The 13,533-nt window shown below is 45.6% G+C and overlaps 1 protein-coding gene across 7 annotated transcripts in view; it reads left to right on the forward strand.

Moving 5' to 3' along the window:
• Nucleotides 1-13,533, forward strand: part of SYT17 (synaptotagmin 17) — a 79,566-nt gene that overhangs the window by 1,536 nt on the left and 64,497 nt on the right. For 2 of the 7 annotated variants that reach the window (XM_036992509.2, XM_017654716.3), the window contains exons 2-3: nucleotides 9,023-9,171; nucleotides 11,857-12,476. In XM_036992509.2, coding sequence (XP_036848404.1) covers nucleotides 9,024-9,171; nucleotides 11,857-12,476 — 768 coding nt within the window. In that variant the 5' untranslated portion in view covers nucleotide 9,023. Of the gene's footprint in view, nucleotides 1-1,464; nucleotides 1,971-2,003; nucleotides 2,281-2,424; nucleotides 2,448-3,084; nucleotides 3,234-9,022; nucleotides 9,172-11,856; nucleotides 12,477-13,533 lie in introns of those variants that run through there. The other 5 variants (XM_017654713.3, XM_017654714.3, XM_073215517.1 and 2 more) reach the window with 5 other exon arrangements.

Below are 13,533 nucleotides of genomic sequence, written 5' to 3' on the forward strand. Positions count from 1 at the left end.
TGTGGACACAGCACAGTTTCTTCCCCTCAGAATGCACAATCTAGTGAGAAACAACATTAGAACACACCCTGTGGTTTTTAATGAACACCTTCAGCACAGAGAAATTAAGTGACTTGCGCAGGGCCACACAGCTGCTTAGGAGTCATGGGATCTAAATGGGGGGATGGCAGGGATAGGTGGGGCATTTGTTAAATCTAGTATGAGGATGGCCTAGTTATGCTGACTTTTTTTCTAGAACAATGTGTTAAACTTTCTCTGTAGAAGGCCAGATTGTAAATATTTTTTTCTTGGAGGACTACTTGATGTGTGTCACAACTATTCAATTTGGACTGTGGCACTGACCAGCCATAGACAGTAGTCCATGCACGGGTGTGGCTGTGTTCCAATAAAACTTTATTTGTGGACACTGATATTTGAATTTCATGTACTTTGTATGAGTCAAGAAGTGCTCATCTTTGGATTTTTTTCAACCATTCTTAGCTGGGGGGCTGTAAAGGAACAGGGGGGAGGCTGGGTTTGGTTTGCTTGAATCAGAGCTTGAGACCCCTGTTCTAGAATGTCTGCATTCTCCTCCTGTTTCTTTCTGGCTGGAGACAGTTCTTCATTAGGTCAAGCACCTGAACACAGTGGACCCAATGTGAGGAAAAATGCAGCCTGCCTAGGAGCCTCAGAACATCCTTTCTCTTTTCATTTTCCTTGGTTTCTCTTTGCATGTTGTACCTGGGATTTGAGAAATCTGGGTGATTGTTTCTTAGCAGGGACCCTGTGGTGGCCTTGTCCCTGCTGGTCATGGTTTTATAAATGGTTCTCTTGATCACCACTTACCCAGGAGTGTTGTGAGAAAGCATCCCTGGCACTTCGTTGTAAGCATTTTAAAGCATTTTCCCGCATTAAGTCTCGTGGAGGCATAGCATTTTGCTGCTCTGTTCACCGCCGTATTGGCGAGGACAGTTCTTGGCGCTTGGTGGGTTCCGGTTGGTCTTGACAAACCACCTTGTTGTAAGCCACAGAAAGGGTGCAGATATTTTACAGGGGGGCAGCACAGAAGCATTTCCACAGTCAGTACTCTAGCTTAGATCTTCACTAAATAGAAGAAGCAGCGGAGGCTCCAGGTGGCGCCCTGTCTTACCCAAGTCACATGATGGCTGGCGGGGAGGCCAGGACTTGCTGCACTGTCTCCACTCAGCTGTTTGCGTGGCCCTCAGCGCCTTCAGGTCTTGCTCTGTGTATGGCTCGAGTTTTGCTTCTGGAAGAGTTGTGATTAGTACCTGAGACTGTTTCCCAAGCTACAATCATTCCCTTACCACTTACAGGATTTAGAATTTTTCATGAGCTGTGTACCATCTGACTATTATTATTAATATGTTTTTTCTATAAGTGGACTTTTTAATTTTTACTTAGAAAAAAATCATATGAAAAGGAAACTTTCTGTCACTGCCATAAGTGAAAACCAGGATCACTTGATATAAACAGAAGGCAGCCGGAAAAATAAACCATGAGAATAAAGTCACATTACTAGATTCCCGCTGGTTAAGGGTCGTCTCTAAGGCTCTCAGCTGGGGTCTGCTTTGTGTTTAAAAAGGAGGGTGGGGGAGATTTGCAAGTGTTCGAAAGATGTTAACATGCAGTGGTACCAAGTTGAGACCTTCTTGAGAGAGAGTTGAAAACAGGCAGTAACTTTCTACCGCCTTAGTCAAAGTTCTGAGTTTGAGTTTGTCTCGGGCTGTGTCCCAGGCTGAGGTGCAGGGCTCCTCCTGCCTACCTGGTTTACTTGGCCCTTTTGGAAGAGGGGGAGGGTGTCTGCGCCTCGGGAACCTGTGAGAAGATGGGGTGGGGCCAAAAAAGGGAGGCAGCCCCTCCTCCCGCCCCCTCTCCAGGACCAGATTATGGCTTCCCTTTCGGCTCCCTCTATTTGTGGGTGGTCATATGAGGGAAGCTCCCCACCATCACCATTGGAGCAGAATTGGAAGGTAGGGCCTCCGGCGGGCGGGGGAGCCAAGTCACATCCATTCTGTGCCTGCCGGCATGTTAGCTAATCATGTCCTTTTGGGTTGGCTTCATGGCTATTTCTGTATAGGAAGGTTTGCTCTTCTCCTGAAGTGTGGCTGCATTGGATAGCATGACTATCTATCCACCCGCTCTGATTCATAACAGCATACGGTGCAAATCAAATCGAAATGCTAAAGTTTCCCATTTATTCGGTGTTGGTTAGCCAGGAGGCTACCAGCAGCCCTGAAGATAGCAACACCTTGTTAGGAAGTCAGCTCCCTTCCCAGGATGGTAAGTGGAAAGATGCAGGGCTTTTTCTTGTTTTTCTTTTTTCTTTTTTGAGTTGCTGGAATATTGCTAAACTGGTCTTGTCTCTCTCTTTTTGTAACTGTCTCCCCCTCTGTGCCCCTTGGCTTCATCCTGGATCTCTAAAAGGGCAGTTGGAACCTTTAAACGAGGTGGGTTAATGCAATGATTTCTTCGGTCTGGTTTCTGATCAAGAGATGCTCGCCTTTCATTTTGGAGTCACATGTGGGGATGTGGGGATATTGAATATTAATAATCGGATGTTAACAGCACAGCTTTGATGTGAGAAGGGAGGGAGATCCCCGTGAAAAGACACTAGTTGACCAGATAGGATTCCTTCCCCACCCCCTAGTTGTTTGATTGTATCTCTGTTTACTTTCATGTCACTGAGATTTTTAAAAAATGTTTTTGCTTTGCTTTCGAGAAGACAGAGTAATATTCTTTGTGTTTCGAGAACATATTGTATAGCCTCATGATGTTGTGTAAACCACCCACATGTCAAGAAAGGCGTCCACATAAACTACAAAAGAAAATACCTGCGAATGTTTTGCTCACTATTAATGGCTCCAGCAAGTTGGTGTTTGCCATATTTGTGCCTGCAGTTGGTAAATAGAAATGGAAAACATTTTGTTCTGAGTGTTCAGCAGTGGGGACAGACCTCCTGAATGTCGCTATTTCTCATCAGGGCTCAGCTGCTTGTAATTTCGCGTGTTTTTCCTTTTCTTCCTCTCCACCCTTTCCATCTTCCCTTTCCCCCTCTCCACTGCCCACCTCCCCCAATGGCCTCAGGGTTTTCTTTCTAGAATCTCCGATCTGCTGCTGTGCAGATGGACTTGCAGGCACTGCTGTCAGAAGTGCTATGAGTCCAGCTGTTGCCAGTCAAGTGAGGATGAAGTTGAAATTCTGGGACCTTTCCCTGCCCAGACTCCTCCCTGGCTGTAAGTAAAACTGCTCTGAACTTCCTGGAAAGCAAGCCCAAGACCTCTCTTTTTCTCAGTTCCTGAGAGGGCGTCTGGGCAGGATTTGGGGTATGAAAGAGGGAAAGGCTATTTCCATTGACCTCTTTGCTGCTGATGGGGACATGCTGTGTGCCTCTCATTTTGTCTGGCAAACTGGTGAGACCGGCTGGTGGTGGGGCTTTAATTCAGCAAGTTTCTCTTTGGGCATTCTGAGATATGGACTGTGTAATGCTAAGCAAGTGGGCACTTTTAATCACATTGAATGTTGTCGTAAGTGGAAAAAGAGATATGTGAGCACATTTATAGTCTGCAAGGGATGTAAAAATTCTAGAGGTTTTTCTCCAAGTCAGCATAACAAATGGTCCTAGCACTGACCCAGTGCTTGGCACATAGTTGATGCTCAATAAAAATTTTTTGCATGGATAGGTGAATTGATCAAACGGGTGCCTTTTTGCTGGTCTGAACAAGGACTTCAGAAACAGGGAAACAGAAAAGCACCATCCAGGCTCCATCCTGTCCTCCAACGCTGTTTATGTTCTCTGGCATCTTTCATTTTATTTCCAATTCGTTCTCCTCCCGCGCCTGCATACAACATCTCCATCTGCCAGTCGCTTAGATATTTTGGGAACACAGTTTTGAAGCTTCTCAGCCACGTGTCTGGTCCACCTCTCTGTGGCTGAAAGAGGAATTTGCCCAGAGAGTCTGGGTTGATCTAGAGGACCAGAGCTGTGAAGGGCCCGAGCATCACTGAGTGCAACTTCTCATGATCCAGAGCGGGAGGCCCAGGGAGGGAGGGAGAGATTGCAGGGTCCACTGCGGGAGCCTCAGTGGGGACCCAGGGCTGCCCCTGCTAAATCTTTGAGCTGAGTTCTAGAAGTCTCTGGTGTCTCCTCTTTCCCTCCAACTTTTGGGTCTTGCCTCAGTCCCCTCATTTTATCTTCTGAGATGCAAGTATCAAATATTTCCACGGCAAAATGGCTCAGTGTCAGGCTCTGTGAATTCAAATTCTGTTTCTCTGACCTTTTTTCTGGTTCTGTGACTTTGGGAAAGTTGCTTAATCTCCCTGTGCCTTAATTTTCTACCCATAAAAGGGGGATGATAAAAATAACAGTATTTATCTTCTAAGGGTTGTTATGGTGATTGCATGAGTTAGTATGTGGGAAAGTACTTAAGAATGCTTGACATTTTTTTGGCAAATCATAAATGTACGTGACTCTTCCTACTCTGTTTTGTTATCAGTTTCCTCATCTGTAAAGTGGGAAGAGTAATAGAATTTACTTTACGGGGTTGTTATCAGGATTAATGAGATAGGCACTTAATGTGCTTACATAGTAGTAAGTATTCATTTCTATCATTATTAGGTATTGATAATTCTTTAAACTGATGTGAAGGATTCTTCCTTTAGTCATAGGTTGTGGCTTGAATCCTGCAGCAGTGTGTAGGTTGAGATATTTGGTGAAACCTGTTCATTAATCCAGAGATCATTCCCATTTTCCAGTGCCCCATGTGGTGGAGGTTGGCTCAGCCCACCTGGTGTCTTTAAAGATGTGCTCAGAAGAATGCCAGCTCTATGAGAGCAGGGTTTTTGTCTTCAAAAACTAGTTATTGACCAGCTGACTCACCTCTATGCAGAAATTGAATCCTGAAAGTGCTGGTCATTAGCTGAAAAGCTAATCTTGGTTTCTTTGGTAGTTATTTTTCAAGGATCCCCTGTATGCCAGGCACTGTGAAATGCCCAAGGCTAGATAGAGATCCATTATTGTATCAGGGGATTTTAAATCTAGTATAGAAGATAAGGCAGGTACGTAAGTCCACTTGCTCCCTATAATTGTGCATTCACACCCTGCACATCCATCTGACAGTCCTGTGGGAAAAAAAAATCCAGGGGAAGTACCTTCGGGTATAGCTGGATCCAGGGGCTCAAATGATGTCATGGGGATACTTCTTTCCCTCTTTTTCTCACTCTCACTCCCTCTCTCTTTCTGTTTCTTCAGTAATGGCCTCATTCTTAAGCTTGTGTTCTTCTTTGCCTCATTCTTAACAGCAGCAAAAACAATCAGGAAAGATTCTCACTGCTCTGGTTTGGGTTCTCTGCCAGTGAGCCAATCACTTTTACCTGGAGGAAATGGTGCTAGGATTGTGCCTGGATTGCCTGACCATCCTGAAATCAAGGGAAGGGTCATTCCCACCTGAAATGCATGGACTAAGCTGTTAGACCAGGGATTGGCAAACTTCTCATGTAAAAGACCAGATAGTAAATGTTTTAGTCTCATGGGCTTAGTTTCTGTTGCAGCTGTTCACTTCTGTCGTTGTAGTGTGAAAGCAGCCATACACAGTACATTAATGGTTGTGGCTGTGTTCTAGTAAAGTTATGCAGCAGATTTGGCCCTGTAATTTGCTGGACCTTTGTAATAGACAGTTTGGGTGCTGTGACCAGAAAGAAGGGAATGGACTCAAGACAGGCAAACATCACAAATGGGCATAACATCTAGGCAGAGTTGGGGAAATCACACAAAAGGAACCTGTATGCTCTGGTTGTGTAGGATCTTGAATGCCAGATTAAGGAATTTGGATTTTCTTCTGAACCAGAAGAGACCCCTGACAGACATTGTAAATCACAGTCAGGCCCCTGTTGGCTCCTAGTTACCCAGATATTGAGTGTTACAGATGTATGGCCTAGGTTCTAGCACTGAGTGGGAAGACAGTTGTGCATTACCGTGGCTGCTGACACCTTGTGCCAGTGGAGAGCTCTTTTTGGAAGCAAGGGGTTGGGACTCTCCAGGAAGACACATATTTTGGTTTTGCCACAAGCAGGTAAGTGTGCTGGAACCTTCCCAGCAGAGCCAACACACAACTCTAGAAGGTGCCATTCACAGAGTGGTCTTTATGACTGATACCACCTAGAGCTGTGCAGTCTAGAGCCTGAACAGCCCATATATGACCTCATGTTTCCCAGGATGAAACAGGTTTTCTTTGAATCCTGGGCAGCAGCTTAGCGCATTTTTGGCACACAGTATAATGCAAAATGTTAAGAGAAATCTGTAAAGGGGAGGTGGGTTAAGTCATTCAAAAAGCAAATTTACAGCTTGTGCTTTCCCCAGATTTATTTACCAAGCAGACAGCTGCATGTTATCAAACAGGCAACGAGTAGGAATGTCAAGTGCACAGGCTTTGCGCACTGTTCCTACTGTGACATTTGAGTCAAGAACCACAGGACATGCTTCTCTGCAGGGTGGCATATGGCAGACAAACTGTCCCTCTGTGTGTGGTTTTAGGGGATACAACCTTGTCACACGCTTCTGTCATTTAGGTGCCCTAGTTTGCCTCAGCTGGGCTGGGCTGGTAAAGGTCAGGAGAACTACAATCCGACTGGCTCCTCTTGGGGCAATACCAGAAAGACCCCCATTGAAGAATGAATTAAAGTCAGGTCATTTCTTTTTCCAACAAGCATGTGTTGAGTATCTACTATGTGCAAGGTTCTCACAGGCCTTGCAGACGATGCCCAGCTCAATAGTGTGGAGCATGAGATCTGGGGTCTGGTATTGCTGGCTGCTGGGTTATACCATTTAACAGTGCAAATTCATTATCCTTCCCATCTGTAAAGGGGGCAAGAGTTGTTAATAACTAGGAACTCCTAGATTGTTTTACAGATGAAATGTGATGGTTCGTTCAGAGCATTTAGCACAGTGCTTGGCACTTACTAGGTGCCCAGTACCTGGTACCTTTGATCATGATAACCAGAGATCCTACCCCTAAGAAGTGTACCCTGCAATGGGAAGGGTGATGAGATGTGCACTCAGATCACTGTGACTTAAGATAAATAGTATAAGAACCATGAGAAGGGTATATTCATTCATTCACTGAGAAAATAAGTGTGGAACACCCCGAACATGCCAGATTTGGTGCTACGGTAAGATCCACAGTGGTGAATAAGACACATGCTGCCCCTGTCTGCATTCAGCAAGAGCTTAGAGTCAGACACGCAAGATACGCAATCAGGCCACAGCTAAAGGTGAGTTACATGCATTGTGGAAGAGAGGAAAAAAAGTGCAGGGATAAAGGCTGGTGAGGGTAGGGGGTTAGGAGGAGGTGACAGGGACAGGATGGGGCCTCTCTGAGGAGGTGCTGTTGGTGCTGAGCCCTGAATGATGAGAAGGAACCAGACAGGTGATGGGGGTGGGAAGAGCATTCCAGGTAGAGGGACCAGCATGGCTCAGTGTGTTGGAGAAGGGCAGGAGGCTTGGAGGTTGCAGAGGATGCCTAGGCCCTTGCATGCGCTGGTACTGTGCCTAAGACACAGCTGCAGGGGGCTATGGCGGTTAAACTGATCCTGAAGACCATCTGGGACTTCCTGGGTAGAGGTGGCTGGGGTAGTATGGTGTGGCAGCTAGGGAAACAGGCCATGCACACGGAGCTGTAACATTTTGGTCCTGTCTTCTTTGGGAAATGCTGCAACTTTCATTGAAGGGAGAGAGAGAGAATGATTGATTGATACAATATGATCCCATTTCTGTGCTCTCCCCTACTCCCTTCCACCCCCCACATTTCATCGGCTACATTCACCTTTTACAGACAGGAGCAGAGGGTAAGGAGTGGGCATTGCCTGGTCTTGTCCTGGCTGTGACCCTTACTTATATTGCTTTGGAAGAACATCAAATCAGTCTCATTTCAAGCACAGGATGCATCTAAAGACCTCATAGAATTTGAAACTTGCATCTGTCAAGACTTGTTTTCCTGCAGACTTAAATGTCAAGTTGGGGGGGATGCACTCTCAGAAGGTATCTAGCTATAGCCATGATGGCTCAGGGGCTTGTTATTAGCAGCATCAATCTCATGGCCACATCACCACCTTTTTGCTCTCCTTTTCTTTCCCCCAGCACCCTTACCTAGCTTTGTGAGTATTGGTCATTGTAAAGCCACCCCTTTTGTAATACCAGCTAAACTGTATTGAGCACATACCTATTACATACCAACACTGTTATAAGCATTTTGTATGCACAGCAACCATACAAGGTGGGCACTATTATTATTCCCATTTTACAGATGGGAAGATAGAAGCATAGAGAGGACTTGCCTAAGGTCACCAGCCAGGGTTCAAACTGAGCTATGCTCTTCATTACTTCCCTGTATCTCCCCAACTCCCTCCAGCCCAAGTACTTTACAATTTTTTCAGCATTTCTCATCCTCATTGAGAGCACATTGAATCGTGATTGCTGCTAATTCATAGCTGTTTTTTCACATCCAACTATTCTTAAATCATTGATTCTCAGGGCCATTTTTTAGCTGTAACCCTGACGCTCAAAGAACCCTTGAGTGACATTGTTATAGGATATTTTTAAAAGATGTTGAATTATAGACACAGTGACTATTGAAATAGCAGGGCATTTCTCACCAAAAGTCACTTGAAGAAGTTGGGATGCAAATAAACTCTTAGATTTGACAGGTCTGATCTTGACTGAGACAAAGTGGCGCCACCATGTGGCAATATCCCGAGTGCATTTCCATATTCCACCCTGCCCGCGCCAGCTTTGAAATGATGCAAATTCTCGACAGATTGTTCTAAATTGGGAAATACCATTCATATCCCTTCACGTTTGTACAAGAAGCAACACGTTATTGAGAGTTAAGGGTTATTTCAACTTTGTGTTATTTCAAGTGGCATAAACCGGGTCTGAGAGCTGCTTCATTATGAGTTCATCCTCTGAAGAACAGAGATGCCAGTCCCTGGGGATGCTTTGACAACCACTGAGACCTCTTTGCTCCTATAGGATGGCCAGCCGGAGCAGTGACAAGGACAGGGACTCTGTCCACACAGCCAGTGACGTCCCGCTGACCCCACGGACCGACTCCCCAGATCGGAGGTGCTCATCCTCAGACACATCTAAGTCTACGTACAGCCTGACCCGGAGGATTTCAAGTAAGCATTTCTGCCATGACTGTCTGGGGGTCCTGGTTTGAGCAATCCTGAGCTGGTCAGCTTCTGTTCAGAGTTCACGAATTAAAATCCCATTAGCTGGGTCCCGAGGACGAAGGCAGAGAGCTGACTTTCCCAACCACTCAGCAGCATCCCCACGGAAATATATGTGAAGGACGGGTGTCTCTGGGGAGGGGGCAGAGTGGGATGATGGTCCAGAAGACAAGATGACAGGAATAATGACAATGTGACAGGAGTGCATTGCACTTGATCTGCTGTTTAGTGAGAAGCAGTCATTTTGATTGATTTTTGTTTTTATTCATCCTAAGTTTCATTGACGTGGCTCAGTTGACTGACATTGTCAGCAGGTGACATTTCAGACCCTGAAAGGCAAGTGTTACCATGTTATACAACAGGGCTTGCAAATTCAAGGGACTTAAGAGGCCAGGCGGATTGTGTCAGTGACTGAGTACAGAGGGATTGGATAGAGGTAAATATCACCCTAATGCAGTGACAAATCGCAGCTGACTCACAGCCTTGAGAGCCACTTAAGGGCAGGGTGGGGACTGGGGTAATTGGGAAGCTAATGCCCCTTTGAAAGAGCAGCTGATACTCAGCTCTAGCTATGTGGACTGTGGGTCTTCATATTGCCTGACATTTCTGAAGAAAAACTAGCAATCTGGGTTTTTATATGAAACTTCCTCACTTTTAAACTTAAAAAACACATATCTATGGGTCAAATTGGGCCCACAGGCCACCCAGTTTGTCTGCTGTGATGTATAGGGTAAGTGTTTGACCAAATGGCATGATTTGGGTGAGGAGGAGAAAGGAAGATAAAGAGCAAAGATTCCCAATCTCTTTTCTCTCCCCAAAAGTGTCTCTGCTAGTTCCTTCAGCCGATGTCTGAAATTCTCTAGGCAGTGGGGTAAAACTTAAAATTCATGAAATCAGTTCACTCAGATGGAAATGATGGGTGTCTAATCTTTCCAGGGAGTAAATGGGGGAGAAAAAGCAAGTAGAGGAAAGTTTAAGGACATGAAATAGTGAAGCAGGGTATGTTGGACTCCTCTAGGCCTGTCATCCCATCTCTAAAATGAGAGGGCTGGTCACGATCTGTGCTAATACAGGCCACCAGCTGCATGTGGCCGGTGAGCATTTAAGTAGGACTAGGCCAAATCGAGATGTGCTGTGCATGTGAATTTTGAAGCCAATATGAAAAAATGAGAATTTAAAGTGTCTCACTAAAATATTTCTATATTGATTACATGTCAAAATTATAACTTTTGCATATATTGGGTTAGATAAATATTAAAATTAATTTCACCTGTTTCTTGGCACTTTTAAAAAATTGGGGCACAACTAGAAAACTTTAAGTTACCTGTGTGGCTTGTATTTCTGGCTCCCATTGTATTTCTCTTAGATAGCGCCGGTCTACATGGTGCCTAAGTCCTGTGCCCAGCTCTATACACAGATGATTTCCATTTAGCACACAGTTATCAGAATATCAACGGTGCTCTAGGAAAAAGTCTTGTAGTTTTTGCCAGCAAGACTGGTGTTTGGGCAATTAACAAGAATGTCGTGAAAGAATAAATATTATATGCCTCCACTTTTATGAAGAATCTAGTAGTTAAGCTCAAGGGAGAAGAATGTGATTACCAGGGACTGGGGGAGGGGCACTGGAGAGATTTATGCAAGATGAGTAAGTTCTAGAGATGTTTGGAGGTGATGGATATGTTTATGGCATAGATGTGGTGATGGTTTCTTGAGTGCATACTTATCTCCAAACTCATCGGGTTGTATACATTAAATATGCCCAGCTTTTTGTATATTAATCATGCAAAAAGAGAGTGCCCTGAGTTCACTGCTAGAATTGAAGGATGGGCAAAATTAGAATGATGGACTTGGAACCAGTGATCTCTGCTGGGTGATGGGGATGGGGGAGGCACCTCATAAACAAGTCTGAATATGATCCTTGAGGAAGTGCACGAGTTACCATCTAATGAATTCTTACCATGCACATGTTCCATGCTGAGCCCTTTCCACTCACTGGCTCAGTGAGTCTTTGCCGCAATCTTTGAGGTAGGTGTTGCTATTGACTCTATTTTACAGATGGAGAAACTGAGTCTCAGGGAGCCCAAAGGATGTGCCCAGAGTCACATGGCTCATTACTGGTGGGTCACAGAACTCACTCGCAAGTGGCTGAGTTGAAATTTGACCCAGGACTTTGGCTTCAAAGTCCCCTCTAAAAGCAGGTAGTGTAGGGTAATGGTCAGAACCGAGCATCTGGGGCCAGACAGACCGGGCTTGGGCTTGACTCCTCGCTTTCCTCGCTCTTCCTATTAGTAGTATGTGACCTTCAGTGAGTTACTTAAAGTTTCTGTATCCTCATCTGTAAAATGGGGATAGTAACCATTATCTGATACCTTGTGAAGATTATACATGCAATGCATTTAAAACAGCATCTGGTGCTTAGTTGCTGTGATGATGGTGATGGATCTCATGCTGCTGCCATGCTGCCTCTCACAGAATAAATAAGAGGATTTCCAGGTGTGCAGAGCAGATGGCAAAGAGCATTGTGAAGCAGGTGGACAGAGTGAGAGAGAACCTGGGAAATGCTGATCTCATGAAGTGGCCCAGGTCTGGCCCCATACCAGGTGGTGGTAATTGTTATTTCTGGCGGCTGTTTAGGTCTTGAGTCCAGACGACCCAGCTCCCCACTCATCGATATTAAACCCATCGAGTTTGGCATTCTCAGTGCCAAAAAGGAGCCTATCCAGCCCTCGGTGCTCAGACGGACCTATACCCCGGACGACTATTTCAGAAAGTTCGAGCCCCGGCTGTACTCCCTTGACTCCAACAGCGACGATGTAGACTTTCTGACAGACGAGGAGATCTTGTCCAAGTACCAGCTGGGCATGCTGCATTTCAGCACCCAGTACGACCTGCTGCACAATCACCTGACGGTGAGGGTGATCGAGGCTAGGGACCTGCCACCCCCCATCTCCCACGACGGCTCACGCCAGGACATGGCGCACTCAAATCCCTATGTCAAGATCTGCCTCCTGCCGGACCAGAAAAACTCTAAGCAGACGGGGGTCAAACGCAAGACCCAGAGGCCCGTGTTTGAGGAGCGCTACACCTTCGAGATCCCCTTCCTAGAAGCGCAGAGGAGGACCCTGCTCCTCACCGTGGTGGATTTTGATAAGTTCTCCCGGCACTGTGTCATTGGGAAGGTTTCCGTGCCTTTGTGCGAGGTTGACCTGGTGAAAGGCGGGCACTGGTGGAAGGCACTGATTCCCAGTTCTCAGGTAAGGGGTGGGTTTGTGATGTCACCATCTGGGAGCTCGAGAAAAGAATGAAAGAAAGAAAAAAGGTGATTTTTGTTTTATTATTTAAACTTTTCTTTTTGCATTAAAAAAAATTTTATTCTGAAATAATTTTTGACGTACAAGAAGTTGCAAACACAGTACAGAGAATTCCTGTGTACTCTTAACCCAACAGCCTCAATGGTAAATCTCATACAACCAGAGTACATTAGCAATCCCAGGAAATTGATGTTGGCAGCTAAACCATGACCCGATTTCAGTTTTCACAGGCACCGCTGTGTGTGTGTGGAGTTCTATGAGATTTTATCACATGTATAGATTTGTGTAACCACCACCACCCGGGGAGCTCTTTTGTCATTGATGCTGAGTTATTTAATAAGGAGAATGATTGCCTGGGATATGAAGGTATCAGTCATTTTGACTTTCAGAAATTGATTTGGGAAAAATAAAATGAGGGCTGAGGAACAGGATGATATATGGATGTTTTTCAGGCAAATTGTGAGATTGGCTTCCTTCCCCCTACCAGCCCACAGACATGCAATTGGCTGCTCTAGAAGCCACCCACAGACCAGGCTCTGTCCCCAGTGGGCTATTAGAGTCCTTTCCTTGGGCATTCTGTGGACTGGAGAATGACAGTGCACCCTCAGTGGGTGCAAGGACGAGGTGGGAGCGCAGGGGAAGGCAAACACCCAGCCAGTGGGAGGCTGGCCCAGCCTGTCCACACTGGGTGTGACTGTCTGTGTGATGCAGGCGGGATTATTTTGCATCTAGCACATCAAGGTGCTTCCCAAAACTGAGCTCTACTGGTCAGGATTTGGTGATCCCACATCACATTTGGGGTGCAGGTTTTAAATATGAGGATTAAAGAGGCTGCTCCACTGTCAGTGTGTATGTGTGCGTATACACACGTCTTCAATAATAGGAGATGTATCTCTCTTAGTTTGGATTCCCCAAGAAGACCCTGAGCGGAAAGAAGTCCTTTATTAGGGAGGTGACACCAGAGGAAGCACCAGGAGGGAATTGGAAAGTCACTTAAAGG

The sequence above is a fragment of the Manis javanica genome, chromosome 10 (assembly GCF_040802235.1).
Source record: "Manis javanica isolate MJ-LG chromosome 10, MJ_LKY, whole genome shotgun sequence".
NCBI classification, from domain to species: domain Eukaryota; kingdom Metazoa; phylum Chordata; class Mammalia; order Pholidota; family Manidae; genus Manis; species Manis javanica.